The 17,764-nt window shown below is 45.1% G+C and overlaps 1 protein-coding gene across 1 annotated transcript in view; it reads right to left on the bottom strand.

Annotated features, from left to right (window-relative positions):
- Positions 1-9,687: 9,687 nt before the first annotated feature.
- slc7a9 (solute carrier family 7 member 9) overlaps positions 9,688-17,764 on the bottom strand; it is a gene marked incomplete at both ends in the record, with an annotated part of 11,835 nt that continues 3,758 nt past the window's right edge. The window contains 10 exons of the mRNA XM_083650352.1: positions 9,688-9,749; positions 10,945-11,119; positions 11,902-12,051; positions 12,442-12,538; positions 12,672-12,775; positions 13,247-13,370; positions 14,882-14,926; positions 15,082-15,181; positions 15,640-15,765; positions 16,094-16,336. Coding sequence (XP_083506478.1) covers positions 9,688-9,749; positions 10,945-11,119; positions 11,902-12,051; positions 12,442-12,538; positions 12,672-12,775; positions 13,247-13,370; positions 14,882-14,926; positions 15,082-15,181; positions 15,640-15,765; positions 16,094-16,336 — 1,226 coding nt within the window. The remainder of the gene's footprint in view (positions 9,750-10,944; positions 11,120-11,901; positions 12,052-12,441; positions 12,539-12,671; positions 12,776-13,246; positions 13,371-14,881; positions 14,927-15,081; positions 15,182-15,639; positions 15,766-16,093; positions 16,337-17,764) is intronic.

A 17,764-nucleotide genomic window follows, 5' to 3' on the forward strand; every position in this document is an offset into this window, starting at 1 on the left:
GCCTTGATACACTGGTGAGCAGTGCTGCCTTGATACACTGGTGAGCAGTGCTGCCTTGATACATTGGTGAGCAGTGCTGCCTTGATACACTGGTGAGCAGTGTTCCTTGATACACTGGTGAGCAGTGCTGTCTTGATACACTGGTGAGCAGTGTTCCTTGATACACTGGTGAGCAGTGTTGCTTTGATACGCTGGTGAGCAGTGCTGCCTTGATACACTGGTGAGCAGTGCTGCCTTGATACACTGGTGAGCAGTGCTGCCTTGATACTGGTGAGCAGTGCTGCCTTTGATACACTGGTGAGCAGTGCTGCCTTGATACGCTGGTGAGCAGTGCTGCCTTGATACTGGTGAGCAGTGCTGCCTTGTAAAATCTAGCTAACCATAGAAACGAGCGAGAAAACCTGCCCCAGTGCCCCAGGGACTGGACCCCCGGTGGTTGCCTCATGCAGTTTATGTTTCTCCAATCCACAGATATGAATATCATATTTCTGAAGCAAAAATAATTTGCATATCACGTTTCTATAAGTGTGTATGTGGATGGAGGGCATAAACACTTGCCTTTCACATGGGAAAGCCCATGTTCAATGCCCAGCATTTCAACCGTAAGTAATATTTAATGTTTGTGTTATTTAAGTGTTAAGCCTAAACCAAACCATAACCATAACCTTATACGTTGTTTTACTTGCCCAAACATCACCAAAGTTGTTGTACTGAACATATAAGTTGTTAATGTTGTTTTATTTGCGTTTAACCCAGTTTACTGTTGGAAAGGCAGTGAGGTTCTCAGATTCACCGCCGTTTGTTAAAAATGACGGTTGAGATTGTAGGTTTTGAGAAATGTAAAAATGCCACCTTTTAGAAATGGCAGAAGTTTTGTTTCAAATGTACGTTGAGATAATACGTAGATTGCATCTGGGACGATTAATATGTATGTGTTGCACGATATGGATGTATCGTGTTTTTCTTTTCTTCCTCACAAACACTCATTGACAGAGGAGGGGAAGTGTGTTTGACAGGGAGCTGATGCTAACTTGGCTGTGAAGCAGCAGTGGCTGTAGGCAATGTTTAGAAGTACACACAGGCAGGAGAAATATCACACAAGCCCCTGCCAGGAAGCCAGCAGAAGCTGTTTCAACTCCTTCATTCAAGGCAAAATGCCCCCCACTTATTCTCTCTCTCTCTCTCTCTCTCTCTCTCTCTCTCTCTCTCTCTCTCTCTTCACAACTCTTCTCTCTCTCTCTCCCCCCCCCCCCTCTCTCTCTCCTTCACCCACACACCCACACCACATCCCCGCCTCCCACAGAATGTGTAGTGAAGCCGCCCGCACACCAGGCAGGGAGAGCAGCATCACCATCCTCACTATAGGCTATCTGCTGATCAAAGCACCGCTAAACAGCCAGAAACTACAGCAGGGGCAAAAAAAAAACAAGCATGCACAGCAATGCAATTAGCATGCAGGACTTTATAAATAAATAAATAAATAAATAAATAAATAAATAAATAAATAAATACATAAATAAATAAATAAATACATAAATAAATAAATAAATAAATAAATAAATAAATAAATATGGTTGTGTTCTGGTGGTTCTCAAATCTTTTCACATGATGGACCCCTAAACTGACAAAAATTAGACCACGGACCCCCATTTGATAGGATTTTGTCCCACGGTCCCCCTATGATAATAATGCTTTTAGATGTTTTATTACAGAAAGTGTATAAAACCCATGACCCATGGAGATGGTGTGATGGTGAGAGACAGTACAAGAGAGAGAGAGAGAGGGAGATGGTGTGAACCCATGGAATTATAGCAGAAATAAATAACCCCCCTTTTGGCTGGGGACCCCCTGGAACCCCATCAAAGAACCCTGGGGGTTCCCGGACCCCCATTTGAGAACCACTGGTGTAGCCTACATTCATACACACGGCGCGCACGCACGCACGCACGCACGCACGCACACACACACACACACACACACACACACACACACACACACACACACACACACACACACACACACACACACACACACCACACACAATAAGGTGAAACCCAGCTTCACCTATGAGTGACTGTGCGCGATGGCATCAACCACTGATCTCTAAGTTGCTCAATTAAAGTTAGTGGAGAGACCGAAGAGGGCAAGGAGAGGGGAGGAGAAGGACGATCAAAGGGAATACTGCAGAGAGAGAGAGAGAGAGAGAGAGAGGACAGAGAGAGGGAGAGGGAGAGGGAGAGAGAGAGAGAGCATGGGTGTGTGAGGGAGTGAACAGACAGAGAGGGTAACAAGGAGACTATTCTGTGTGTGCCTCCATGCCCTCTTGGCCATGTCATTATTGTAAAAGAGAAGGTCTATCTTCTCAACAAACAACCTGGGAAAAGAAAGGAAATGAATGAATGGAGACAGCGTGCAAAAGAGAGACCGAGCAGGAAGACAGAGAGGCTGCGTACGTGAAAGTGTGTGTTCTAGACACTGTGAGAGACAGTGCAAGAGAGAGGGAGGGAGATGGTGTGATGGTGAGAGATAGAAGAGAGAGAGGGAGGGAGATGGTGTGATGGTGAGAGACAGAAGAGAGGGAGGGAGATGGTGTGATGGTGAGAGACAGTACAAGAGAGAGGGAGGGAGATGGTGTGATGGTGAGAGACAGTACAAGAGAGAGGGAGGGAGATGGTGTGATGGTGAGAGACAGAAGAGAGGGAGGGAGGGAGATGGTGTGATGGTGAGAGACAGTGCAAGAGAGAGAGAGAGGGAGATGGTGTGATGGTGAGAGACAGTGCAAGAGAGAGGGAGGGAGATGGTGTGATGGTGAGAGACAGTGCAAGAGAGAGGGAGGGAGATGGTGTGATGGTGAGAGACAGAAGAGAGAGAGGGAGATGGTGTGATGGTGAGAGACAGAAGAGAGAGAGGGAGATGGTGTGATGGTGACAGACAGAAGAGAGAGAGGGAGGGAGATGGTGTGATGGTGAGAGACAGTGCAAGAGAGAGGGAGGGAGATGGTGTGATGGTGAGAGACAGTGCAAGAGAGAGGGAGGGAGATGGTGTGATGGTGAGAGACAGAAGAGAGAGAGGGAGATGGTGTGATGGTGAGAGACAGAAGAGAGAGAGAGAGGGAGATGGTGTGATGGTGAGAGACAGTACAAGAGAGAGGGAGGGAGATGGTGTGATGGTGAGAGACAGTACAAGAGAGAGGGAGGGAGATGGTGTGATGGTGAGAGACAGTACAAGAGAGAGAGAGGGAGGGAGATGGTGTGATGGTGAGAGACAGTGCAAGAGAGAGGGAGGGAGATGGTGTGATGGTGAGAGACAGTACAAGAGAGAGAGAGGGAGGGAGATGGTGTGATGGTGAGAGACAGTGCAAGAGAGAGGGAGGGAGATGGTGTGATGGTGAGAGACAGTACAAGAGAGAGAGAGGGAGGGAGATGGTGTGATGGTGAGAGACAGTGCAAGAGAGAGGGAGGGAGATGGTGTGATGGTGAGAGACAGTGCAAGAGAGAGAGAGGGAGGGAGATGGTGTGATGGTGAGAGACAGTGCAAGAGAGAGGGAGGGAGATGGTGTGATGGTGAGAGACAGAAGAGAGAGAGGGAGGGAGATGGTGTGATGGTGAGAGACAGAAGAGAGAGAGGGAGGGAGATGGTGTGATGGTGAGAGACAGTACAAGAGAGAGAGAGGGAGATGGTGTGATGGTGAGAGACAGTACAAGAGAGAGGGAGGGATATGGTGTGATGGTGAGAGACAGTACAAGAGAGGGAGGGAGGGAGGGAGATGGTGTGATGGTGAGAGACAGTACAAGAGAGAGGGAGGGAGATGGTGTGATGGTGAGAGACAGTACAAGAGAGAGAGAGGGAGATGGTGTGATGGTGAGAGACAGTACAAGAGAGAGGGAGGGAGATGGTGTGATGGTGAGAGACAGTACAAGAGAGGGAGGGAGGGAGATGGTGTGATGGTGAGAGACAGTACAAGAGAGAGAGGGAGGGAGATGGTGTGATGGTGAGAGACAGTACAAGAGAGAGGGAGGGAGATGGTGTGATGGTGAGAGACAGTGCAAGAGAGAGGGAGGGAGATGGTGTGATGGTGAGAGACAGTACAAGAGAGAGGGAGGGAGATGGTGTGATGGTGAGAGACAGAAGAGAGAGAGGGAGGGAGATGGTGTGATGGTGAGAGACAGAAGAGAGAGAGGGAGGGAGATGGTGTGATGGTGAGAGACAGTGCAAGAGAGAGAGGGAGGGAGATGGTGTGATGGTGAGAGACAGTGCAAGAGAGAGAGGGAGGGAGATGGTGTGATGGTGAGAGACAGAAGAGAGGGAGGGAGATGGTGTGATGGTGACAGACAGTACAAGAGAGAGGGGGGGAGATGGTGTGATGGTGAGAGACAGAAGAGAGGGAGGGAGATGGTGTGATGGTGAGAGACAGTGCAAGAGAGAGAGGGAGGGAGATGGTGTGATGGTGAGAGACAGTACAAGAGAGAGAGGGAGGGAGATGGTGTGATGGTGAGAGACAGTGCAAGAGAGAGAGGGAGGGAGATGGTGTGATGGTAAGAGACAGAAGAGAGAGAGGGAGGAAGATGGTGTGATGGTGAGAGACAGTGCAAGAGAGAGAGGGAGGGAGATGGTGTGATGGTGAGAGACAGTACAAGAGAGAGAGAGGGAGATGGTGTGATGGTGAGAGACAGTACAAGAGAGAGGGAGGGAGATGGTGTGATGGTGAGAGACAGTACAAGAGAGAGGGAGGGAGATGGTGTGATGGTGAGAGACAGTACAAGAGAGAGAGAGGGAGATGGTGTGATGGTGAGAGACAGTGCAAGAGAGAGGGAGGGAGATGGTGTGATGGTGAGAGACAGTACAAGAGAGAGAGGGAGGGAGATGGTGTGATGGTGAGAGACAGTGCAAGAGAGAGGGAGGGAGATGGTGTGATGGTGAGAGACAGTACAAGAGAGAGAGGGAGGGAGATGGTGTGATGGTGAGAGACAGTGCAAGAGAGAGAGAGGGAGGGAGATGGTGTGATGGTAAGAGACAGAAGAGAGAGAGGGAGGGAGATGGTGTGATGGTGACAGACAGTGCAAGAGAGAGAGGGAGGGAGATGGTGTGATGGTGAGAGACAGAAGAGAGGGAGGGAGATGGTGTGATGGTGAAAGACAGTGCAAGAGAGAGTGAGGGGGAGATTGTATGAGTTGAAGAGCGCGCGCGCGAGAGAGAGAGACACACAGAGAGATGGACGGTGGTGTATATATAAAAAAAACATATTCAGCTTCCTGTAATTAACTGTCACCCCGTGCAGTGATTTAGGTAGAATGGTTTTTAGTATGAAACCATATCCTGACAGAGTTTCTTATCTGCGAGAAACAGAGGTCAGCTGAAGCTATCAGCAATCTATCAGACGCAGTCTCCAGCTCCACCACCCTGGGCTCTGCTCGCACACACCTGGAACTAGAGTTAAAACCAGAAGAAAACAAATCATTTTTTAAAGCTTCGAGACAGGTAGGTGTGTGTGTGTGTGTGTGTGTGTGTGTGTGTGTGTGTGTGTGTGTGTGTGTGTGTGTGTGTGTGTGTGTGTGTGTGTGTGTGTGAGAGAGAGAGAGATTGAGAGAGAGAGAAAGAGTTGTACCAACACATTACTGTATATGAAAAACTCCAAATTAGCCTTACTGTCAATAATGTGTCTTGGTAACCAACTAGACTTGAAGAAGCATTGATTTATATATGTGTCTTGAAATAAAGGCAGAGAGAGTTGGGTATACGCACTTTCCCACTCATCCTCAAGACAAAGGTTCCTGCTGTCAATACTTTAGCTGAACACTTCAAGTGCAGGTAAAACCCAGCTCAGCTAGTATTCTCAAAGAGTTTTCAGAGGCCCTTTTGAGACTGAACTCCAGAAGATATCCAGACGTTACTCGGATGAGGTTCATGTGTGAACACAATTGTCCGTTGTGAGTGTGCGGCCGCGCAAACAGATCGCACATCTTTTTTTAGATTACTTTGCGTTTTATTGCAGTTTTAATTCACAATTATTGGCCAGTATGGGCCAATAATTGTGAGAGAACTGTGAGAGAATTGTGAGAAATCTAGTAATTTAAATGAAGAGCATTTTCTCTATCATTTTCTTCTTTGACATTTCTGGGAGCCATTTGGGAATGAGGCACAAATCTGGGGATTGTCTCTGGGAAAAATGGATGTGGATCTGCTGCTGTAAAGGCCTCACTAGTATCACCTACTGCCACTACTGATCCAAGTGCGCCCCCCAGTGGAGGAAAACAGACTACATTGACAAAATAGATGTATCTGCAATAGGTCAATGTTGAGGTGAATCTGGATCCTTTTTCGCACCTGTATTTGGACTAAATTCTGTACTTTTGATTGTCATTTTGCGTTTTCCCTTAGTTGCCCCACGTAAATATTGGACAGTCCCTAACCATTCAAGTTAAATTTGTATGGAACTGCCCATGCATGTAGTATCACAGAATACAGAGTGGAACAAATTCCTGTTTCTTCTGTTTCTGGGAAACAGTGAATATCATAGATGTCAGATAAACAATGTATAAACCTATAGGTAATTATACAACAAAACTTTCTCAAATAGAAGTCTGCAGCCAATACTAGTCTTGAAGCATTATTTCTGATCATCTCAGAACAATCAGAACAAGCAGAGACTTCATTCGCAGCACATGTTCATTAGTAACACATTTTTCCAAAGGTGGCTGAATGATTGCGAGGTTCTAATCCAAATGCTAATTCACGAGCTGATTGGAAAAGCTCGTTAATGTGATGATAATGATATGGAGATGAATTCTCATCAGAGCTGTCTATCCATTATTGAATCATATCTGTGTGTGTTTGTGTGTGTGTGTGTGTGTGTGTGTGTGTGTGTGCGTGCACATGCACACACACATGTGCGTGTGTGTGTATGAGAGAGAGTGTGTGTGTGTGTGTGTGTTGTGTGTGTGCGTGTGTGTCTATGTACAGTTCATATCAATGTCAGGCTGTGCATTCACATCCCTTAGTAAGAATATTATACATACTAATGTGCAATGTAACAGTGCACTAATGAAAGCTTTGATTATGGCGTGCCGTAGTCAGTAATTAACAGAAAGAAGAAACTAGACTTGATTATCTCACAGCCTGCTTAGATGAGCTTTCTTCCTTTTAGGGAGGTTTTGATATTAAGATATGCATAACCCCACAACCCTGAAATATGACAAGGAACGAAGACATTGTATAGAACAGTGCTTGATTGAATAGCTATAATTTCACACACACACACACACACACACACACACACACACACACACACACACACACACACACACACACACACATACAGACACATGAGAAAGTTCAGTCATTGAACGTAAATAATCCCCCCCCCCCTGATTTTTTATCACATTTTTATCCCCCATTAGTGCTAATTTAATTTATTTATCCTGGTTGCTGCTCCACCCTCTGCCGATCTGGGGAGAGCCGAAACTGGCTCCATGCTTCCTCCGATACATGGGCAGTAGCCAGCCGCTTCCTTTCCCCTGACAGGGGAAGCTTCACCGGTAGGACATAGCACGTGGGAGGTTCACGCTATTCCAACGAGTTCCCCTCCCTCCGAACAGGCGCCCCGAACAACCAGAGGAGGCACCACTTCAGCGACCAGGATATTGCATGTATTTGGTGAGGGGTGAGATGCAAACTCCACACACAAAGGCCCTTTTGACGACCCCACCCGGGCGGTGGGCACTCGAGGACATGCGGACGGGCACGCACTCACACAGCGTTCACAGCGTCCCAGGTGGGAATCAAACCCAGGACCTTCTAGCTGTGAGGCGACAGCGCTTACCACTGCACCACTGTGTCCCAAGGTCAATTGCTTTCCAGCAAACACTGACTAGTTTATGTATTGCCATCAAGAGGTGAATCCCTAAGCTCCACTGACAGTGAATTGCAGACATGCTCTGCATCATCTCCAAAGCACCACAGGACACCAGATACAGACAGAGAACATTCTCTGTAAATGAACAGTTGTTTGACTTCTTCTGCCCAGGACCCAAAATGAAAACGTTTCTTTCATCCTGGAACTCAAAGTGTGATGAAACAGGAAGTAACGACTCATCTCCACTGACTCCAGTGTGACTTTTCCAAAAACCCAAAATGTGGGAGGAGATCAAATAGGAAGGAAGCATGGGGAGTGTATGCTACTAGCCTACATCTACAATGTCCATGGTGCCCGCCAGACAAAGACGTTATGTGTCACTAGAGGGCAACAAACACCAAGTCAAGTTTCTTCATAGGCATTGTCTTGTTATTACCTTGGTAAGTGTCATTAAACTACGGAATATGCTTACTTGCACATTCATTTTAAGTAGATTCCCCATTCCATTCTCCCAGGTCGCCTACAGTCGAAATGTCACCATATGTCTTAAATATAATGATGACAATGATGTTCTACTACTGCTACTACTACTAGGCTGCTACTCCTCCCTCTCCTATTACTAACTATGATAAACATAGCGATAATAAAGTGTGAACACAGATCTAATGACAATAAAATGTCTGCATGCCTTGACAGTTGCAGTGCTGTACTGACATCTGGTGGACAATTCCTGGGGCAGGCAGCTGACTAGGACTATAATCATGCTGTCTTTCTGGTGGTGACACTCAGGTTGAGAGACACACGCACGCACGCACACACGTACGAACGCACGCGCGCACACACACACACACACACACACACACACACACACACACACACACACACACACACACACACACACACACACACACACACACACATACACCAGTCAAAAACCACATGCATAATATATAGTATTCTCATAATACCATCATTCCTAATCATAATCACACACCCCTATCCACACGCAACCACTGTGTTGCTGGGTTCATACCCCAGTGAGGGAGGGTACTGTATATGTTCATATGATGTTCACTTTATTCTGACTTATTCATACCTTTGCATGCATCACAGACGACAATGAGGAGGAATACAGAGAGCTCACCTCCAGCTCAACATCAGGAAGAGGAGCTGATGGTGGCCTTGAGATGGAGCAGGAGGCCCCAAACCCTGTCTGTCACCATCCAGGCCAGGGGGAGGAGGAGATGGTTCTTATCGGTTCCTAGAAGTGCAGCTCAACAACAAACTGGACAGGTTGGACAACGCTGATACTCTTAATCCATCATATGAGAAGCAAAAATAAAAGTAATGTAAATGATGTTGTCTCTTTCTATACAGTATCAACAAGAATGATTGGAAGACATATTGGCATAACAGTGATGACATCTCAATGGAATTATAAAATGATCACAATGAGCCAAACAGACAAGAGAATACCATGCATGTATTATATAGTTTTACATGTATTTTAGAAATATTAAAAGTACCTACACACAGCAGCAAAAATATCAACCAATAAAATATAAAGCAATGGTGCAACTTCAAGCAAGCAAAGGAAAATGGCTGGAAATCCAGTCTGCCATTCCTTCACTTTAAATATACATTCATTTTGACTACAGAGGAGGCATCGCTGTACTGTAGCACCCTCCAACCAACGCCCTGGACTCAAACGAGACATGTCTCAGCTGTCAGTCCCATAGACCCAAAGCCATCGTTTTGTCAAACCAGGCTCAAGATGTTTCGAGGCACAGTGTTCCATGGAGCTTTGTCCCAGACGTCAGCTGCTCCCTCCATTCTCATGCTGTCTTCTCAGGAGGAACCACTTCCATCAGCAGCTGGAGATGCATGGTGATGGGCCCTACAGGGGAGCAGAGGTCCAGGGTCACATCAGCAGCACGGTTAGGGTCCATTCACCTTGATGTCAGTGTAATCAAAGTCTAACGTGTAACTGCAGCTCATTCATCCACTTGCTACTTTATATATATATATTTTTTTTAAATAGAACTTGTTTGGCAATTTTTGCCTTAATTTTACAGAGAGAGAGAGAGAGAGAGAGAGAGAGAGAGAAACTTACAATTACAAAATTGTAAGTTTTACGTTTTTAACTTTTAAATTTGTTGTTCCAAATAGGTTTTTTGGTCAACACTAATATTTGATCTTATTCTATTATATTTTATTCTTTTTTGCTTTGTTTTGTTTTTTGTTTTTCTCTCTCTTCTGAAGATTTCAAAATAACAACGGTTATTTACAGATTCTGTGAATCTTTGTTAATACACTGTAATTGCTCACTATTTGCACTATCACCGTTTAACTGCCCGTTTATTACTGTTCTGTTATTATTCTGAATAGATTCCGGTCAACAATAGTCTTCTATTATATTCTATCTTATCACATTCCATTTAATTTTCTTTTCTCTTCCTCTTTGAATATCTTCAGATTTTGTGATTTATGTTACTGAGTAACAAAATGTCTTGTTTTCTGTTTTTGATTCTTTGTAATTGTTAAGTGTTGCTAATGTATGCTTTGGCAATGTAAGATGCACCTTATCATGCCAATAAAGCCCCTTTGAATTGAATTTGAGAGAGAGAGAGAGAGAGAGAGAGAGAGAGATGATGGGGGGAGAGGGGGGATGACAAAGGTCATGGGTCGGATTCAAACCCAGAATTTTGCATTTACATGGAACGAGCCTTAGCCCACTGAGCCACCGGGACATCATTAATTTGTCATTGTAAACCACACACCTAGTGATTCTCAAACTTTTTTGAGGCTTCTTTGAGGCTTCAGTAGCATTTCTCTGATCTCTGAATCCAAGTACCTCCTTTACCCGACTACATCATTTTGGTTATTTGGCGTACCCACCTCTTTTTCTGGCCAGTTGTTTGATTAAACTGCCCTCTATTAGAGTAATAAGCAATGAAATATAGAAAAAGGTGACAGTATCATCCCTCACCTCCACAGTACAGTATCTTTTATACTCCTGCAGCACTTACTTTAACACTGTCTTCCCAGGTCTGCTGCTGTCACAGAGAGAGGTTGAACATTAAAGGACTTACTCATGAATGTGTTTGTCCAGCTGAACTTGCGATAGACAAACGGGTAGTAGAGGATGAGTCCGCTGAGGATGAAGACGGTGCAGTAGAGGTACTCCAACTCTGGCTTATCAATGATGGGGGCCAGGACCAAGTAGCCGGACACGAGCACCATTAGGCCTGCTATGAAGATCGGGACCTTGGGGCAAACACATAGTTACAATGCAGTTAAAAAACACACAGTTCCAAACACACAGTTACAAGGCAGTTACAAACATACAGTTACAAGGCAGTTACAAACACACAGTTACAAGGCAGTTACAAACACACAGTTACAAGGCAGTTCCAAACACACAGTTCCAAACACACAGTTACAAACACACAGTTACAAGGCAGTTACAAACACACAGTTACAAACACACAGTTACAAACACACAGCACAAACACACAGTTACAAACACACAGTTACAAACACACAGTTACAAACACACAGTTACAAACACACAGTTACAAACACACAGTTACAAAGGGTGCTGTGCAGAAGTAGATGCCACTTGCTCCTCCTTCCCTGTGCTGCTGCTCTGTCATCACTTCCCAAGAGAAAAGACTTGGACTATTAAAAGCATGTTAGAACAAACAATGTGCCATAGTAAGTCCAAAAACGTATGGCGCTCATGGTATTTTCCCATCTCAATAATATAATGGCGGCTACACCCACCTCCTCAGAGAATGTGAAAGCGTGGTTTTGATTTATTTCCATCTCCATTCACCCCAGCTCACTGACGTGAAGGAGCATCCCTCGCTCATGCACAACCGTCAAAATGTTGGAACTACTTGTAGGTCACGTGCCGCCAATAAAGATATTTTATTTCAAGAGAGATATAAGACAAATGACTGAAAGGGGTGTGACGCAACAGAAAAAATGAACACTGCTCACTCACGGTCTTTGTGGTGTGAAAACGGTCTCCTCTATCACCTCACCTTCACTGGTCTGTGGAGCTCCTTCCTGGTGAAGCGCATGACAATGAGAGACAGGGCCGTCAGACCGTAGAAGAACCACTGGGCAAAGCTGAAGTAGTTAATGAGGGTGTTGATATCCGATGGGACGATGTAGAAAATAGCCAAAATTCCCTGAAACATAAAACATAAGAAGAGGAAGAAGAGGAAGAGGAAGAGGAAGAGGAAGAGGAAGAAGAAGAAGAAGAAGAAGAAGAAGAAGAAGAAGAAGAAGAAGAAGAAGAAGAAGAAGAAGAAGAAGAAGAAGAAAGCGAAAGTACAATGGGCATTTATCTTGTCTGCCATGTGATATGATCATTTTATGGTTGAAACATGATCAGGTTTTAACAGCTCAGCTGTCAAGGGGCCCTGCAGCAAACTCATACTTGATGGACATTCAAAACATCTTGATTTCTTTCATTCATGGAACATGAAGTAATGAGATGGTGCTGTTGGAATAGAAATGGAGCCGTCAGACCAAACTGAAGTGTCTACGGATGAGCTGGTTAAATATGCAGGACTCACATTGAATATGAGAGCAGGGGCTGGGGTGCAGTGCTTCAGACTGATGTAGGACAAGATCTTCACCATGTGGCCCTCCCTGCCAGCCACATAGGTCAGTCTGCGAGGACAGATGAATATAATGTTTGTTTGTTTCTCTCTCTCTCTCTCTCTCTCTTTATATATATATATATATATCTCTGCCTGATATTGATACTGTCACTGTTGTTGTTGTTGTTGTTGTTGTTGTTTACCTGCCAGCAGTGAAGCAGCTCCCATTGGCAGAGCCAAATGTAGAGAAGACAACAAAGAGAGGAACCACCCAGGACACAGGGTAAAGCACTCTGTCTCCAAACGTCTAAGGGGGCAGAAGCAAATCCTTCAGAGCAGAGCAGAGTCAATGAATATCGCGTTTTTATCCATAGCATCTTCTAAACAGAAACAGAATGCATTCACACACATAGCTGTAGACAACATATATGTAGTAAGGGCATGGGAACATTTAGGAGATTGCCTCTCAGCCTGGTCTCAACAGTACAGCAACAAGTGGTTACCAAGCACATTTTAACAAGCTCCATGATGGCTAATCGCTCTCTGGTGCTCTATCCACCTTATTTCGAGATGCCATGATGCCTTTTATGATATTTTTTCTAATCTCTCGAGACAGACTTTCGACTTACATCGTAAAGAGAAAAAAAAATATATATATTGTTTGTTTAACCGATGGGTTCCCAGATTGTATTTTTTCAGACGCTGGTACACAGAGAAAGGCAGGAAGTCACGTTCACTTTGGCTCTGGAATACTTCAGCAACCTCCAGTCCTCCTTACCACGGCCACAGCTGGAGACTGCAGCAGTTCGGTGGTGGTCATCACAGTGAAGTAAGCAACGTTGACCAACACATAGCACACAGACACCAGAGGGATCCCGATGAGGATGGCCAGCGGCAGGTTCCTGACACAAACAGCCAACAACTCAATCAAAGTGAGAAAAGTATTGAACATGGCACATGCTCTGCAACAACTTTGTTGTGTTTGAATTCCTACATGTAAGAGGGAGGTCGCTCTACAGGTGGCTGAATAAGCTATACAATGCTGTAGGTTCATCCACGGTATCGCTATTCAGATTCAGATCAGATTCAAAGATTTTATTGCCATGTCAACAAAAGTTGATAGGAATTTGTCTTGGTTCACTCTCAGAGACAAACAAAAAACATAGCAGCTAACGACAGGAAACATACAGGAACAGTTCTCAGCTACAGCATATACAGTAGAAAGTGCATACAGTTTAAGGTGCATACAGTTTAAAGTGACAACGGTAATGTGTCAGTGCAAATTCAAGTGCCTTATGGCTTGGAGGTAGGTGCTATCTCTGAAGCGAGATGTTCTACTCTTCATACTCCTGTATCTCCTGCCTGATGGGAGGAGGTTAAATAGGTGGTGTGCCGGATGAGAATGGTCTGCAATGATTTTGTTAGCCTTCCTGATTATTCTTTTTGAGTAGAGTGATGACAGTGAGGGGAGACTACAGCCGATAATTTTAGCTGCTCGGCGTACTACCCATTGATACCTGATCATTGACAGTAAATATAAATACCTGATGCAGCATTTGTGTGTGTATCCCTTTAAGTCTTAAAGGGATACACACACAAATGAGGGCTATACACGTGGGGTCCTCTTGCCATTCCGAAGTGTCGGCATTCCGATCATTGACTTCTATGCTTTCGGAGAGGCGGCCCTTTTTATCTCCAAAAAAGGTTTCGCCATTGCGAAAGATATTAGGTCCGCCTTTCCGACATAGCATCTTGAGTTATTTAGCCTACAGGGGTGGGAGAGGTTAGGTTCTGGGGGAGGTTAGGTTTAGGCGTGGGGGGTGGGAGAGGTTAGGGTTAGGGTTAGGGTCTGCAGGAGGTTAGGTTTAGGCATGGGGGGTGGGAGAGGTTAGGGTTAGGGTTAGGGTCTGCAGGAGGTTAGGTTTAGGCATGGGGGGTGGGAGAGGTTAGGTTTAGACGTGGGGGCTGGGAGAGGTTAGCTCCAGCCGGTCCCCCGGGTTAGGGTTCTTTCCCAATGGCAAGACAGATCTCCATTCCGACAATTTTGTCGGAATGCCGGTATTTTGGAGTGCCGACATTTCGGAATGCCGGGGTGTCCCATATACATGCAAATGCTGCATCAGATATCAATGGGTTAGGAGGGATTCTAGCTCACATTCCAGCTGCCTGTTTGGTGGATGGTATTACATCAGTAACCGCCTACACTGCCAACGTGCCCTTTAGCATGACACTGAGTTTCAAACTGTTTTGCCAATTCTGCAAAATAGTGTAAGCTCTTTAAAGAGGATGCCTTAATTATTATAGCTACTACTACTATAGGCAAAAAAGTTTAAATGTTTACTTAGACGTTTGTAGATATTTGGACAAGGACTTCTTACAAAATGACAAACAAACTCAGATTAATTTGTCTCACCTGTATGGATTTTTCAGCTCCTCTGTGATGTAATTTAGTTGATTCCTGAAAAAACAATTAGGGACAGACATTTACCAGATGTGCCATTTGGCTTGGAATCCAATTTATTGCCATATAAAAAGCCATAAAACAATGGTTGTGGAATTATAGAAGATTTTTTAGATTAGATTAGATTAGATTTAGATTAGATTTTTTTTTACCATCCATCATAAGCCCAAAGGCCATTGTAAAAGGCAAGTCCAATTGCTCCAACAGAAGTTGTTGAGCCCTCAAAGGAATTTGACAGAGTCTCTGTGTTTCCTGATCACAAACACACACACAGCAGTCCATAAACACACAGCACACATAAACACACATAAACACACACATAAACACACACACAAACACACACACAGCAGTCCATAAACACACAGCACACATAAACACACATAAACACACACATAAACACACACACAAACACACACACAGCAGTCCATAAACACACAGCACACATAAACACACATAAACACACACATAAACACACACACACACACACACACACACACACACACACACACACACACACACACACACACACACACACACACACACACACACACACACACACACACACACACACACACACACACACACACACACACACACACACAGCAGTCGCAGTCCATAAAGCAAGGATGCAATCAACATGGTTCACAAAAGGTCAACATTTGAAAAGGCAAAGTCTATCTCTGGCCATGGATCAAAACAAGAAGGCCCACCTTGTGCCAACAGAACAAGGCCAGCTCCCACGATGACAAGAATGATGAGAAGTTTGGCTACAGTGAAAAAGATCTGGACGTAGTTTGCCAGCTTGACACTGTAACAGTTGACTATGACGATCAACACTGAGAAGACACAAGGACAGCGACAGTCGGTAACAATATGAGACATGCCTCTATTCCCGATATACAGGGTTAACCATCCTAGCAGTCCCACTGCATGTACTCTCTGTGCTAGACCTTCATCAATCAGAGACCACATTGATTATCTGGCAACCAGGTGACTGACAGGTAACTTTTTGGATTCGACAGAATGCCTATCTAGTTCCTCTTAAATCTGAAAAGGAAAGTGTTTGGGCTGCCAGTGCAGTACAGGATAGATGATGGGAACTTCCACGATGACAATCATCTTCTACTACTGACTGACAACAAGCACGACATTACAACTACTCACATATAGCTGCTGCTGACAGACACTTGGTGACCACGACAGGAGGAGTGCAGCCGGGGTAGAAAGGTGTGGAGGCGTACTCTGCGAAGCTGAGGGTGATGATGGCGAAGGAGGAGGGCTTCAGCACCATGACGGTGGTCCAGGAGTACAGGTAGGCTAAGATGGAGCCAAACGCCTCCATTAAATATGGATACTCTCCCCCCGATTTGGTGATCATGGTGCCAAGCTCAGCGTAGCACAGCGCCCCTGCGAAGCCGCACGCACGCACGCACGCACGCAGGCACGCACGCACGCACGCACGCAGGCACGCACGCACGCACGCACGCACGCACACACACACACACACACACACACACACACACACACACACACACACACACACACACACACACACACACACACAGAGTAAAGCACTTTATGATAAGTGCTTCATAATTAAATTTAATGTGACTTGATACTATTTCCCCAGTTTCTTAATCTCGTGTGACTTAAAGTGATAATATGGAAGGTTTTCATGTAAATAAATGTGTGTTAAGTCACTATCTATCTGATAGTGACTTAACACAATGGTGATTGATGGTCCATTGATGGAAGCCTTTGCATTTTCATGATTGCAGCATTTATGAACTTGGAGTCTGTGGTGACACAGGGTGGGCGGAGCTAACACAATAGACTCACTCTGTAGGTTACTGTAGGTTCACAGGGTGGGCGGAGCTAACACAATAGACTCACTCTGCAGGTTACTGTAGGTTCACAGGGTGGGCGGAGCTAACACAATAGACTCACTCTGTAGGTTACTGTAGGTTCACAGGGTGGGCGGAGCTAACACAATAGACTCACTCTGTAGGTTACTGTAGGTTCACAGGGTGGGCGGAGCTAACACAATAGACTCACTCTGTAGGTTACTGTAGGTTCACAGGGTGGGCGGAGCTAACACAATAGACTCACTCTGTAGGTTACTGTAGGTTCACAGGGTGGGCGGAGCTAACACAATAGACTCACTCTGATAGGTTACTGTAGGTTCTGGACAACTCTTGTGTGAAGTAGGATAAAAAGCTACTTTTTTCCGGTCTCTGCTGCTAGCATTACGGGTGGTTACTATGACCGAGCAAACTGCTCACCTGCAATTACCACTCATCGCCAAATGCCAATAGGTGTCACCCAAGAGAACAAAACTGAAATCTTCTGTATTATCACTTTAACACACTAACCCATTTATTTTTTTGATCAGATCCTAAAGACCAGCTTTGCATTGTGAAATTCTTGGCATTTTTCCATTGAAGAAAACCTCTTACAGCAATATGACTGAGCGAGGCTGAGTTTCACAATACTGTATTGTTCAAATGTCAACAGGGCAGAAATAAGGCAGCCACACTGGTCCCAGTTGCATTTGTCTGTCTCCAATCAATCATTTTCAGAGAGCTGTCTATGTCTGGACAGAGCTGGTGATGTCTCCGTCCCGGTCAGATTTCCATTCGTTTTGATCGACAGAAAGTTAAAACCAGTTCAACGTTTTCTGGGCGGGCCATCCATTAAGCCAATCAGAGGCATTCCTGTTGGTTTTGGAAAAAATTGCAGCGAACACAGAGATAACAGGATGACCAAAGCACAGGTAAAACAGAGAAAGCCGGCTATCACATTGGGATGACTGTATAGGTTTTACAGTCTCTTTTT

This window comes from Poromitra crassiceps (assembly GCF_964638095.1).
Source record: "Poromitra crassiceps genome assembly, chromosome: 14".
NCBI classification, from domain to species: domain Eukaryota; kingdom Metazoa; phylum Chordata; class Actinopteri; order Beryciformes; family Melamphaidae; genus Poromitra; species Poromitra crassiceps.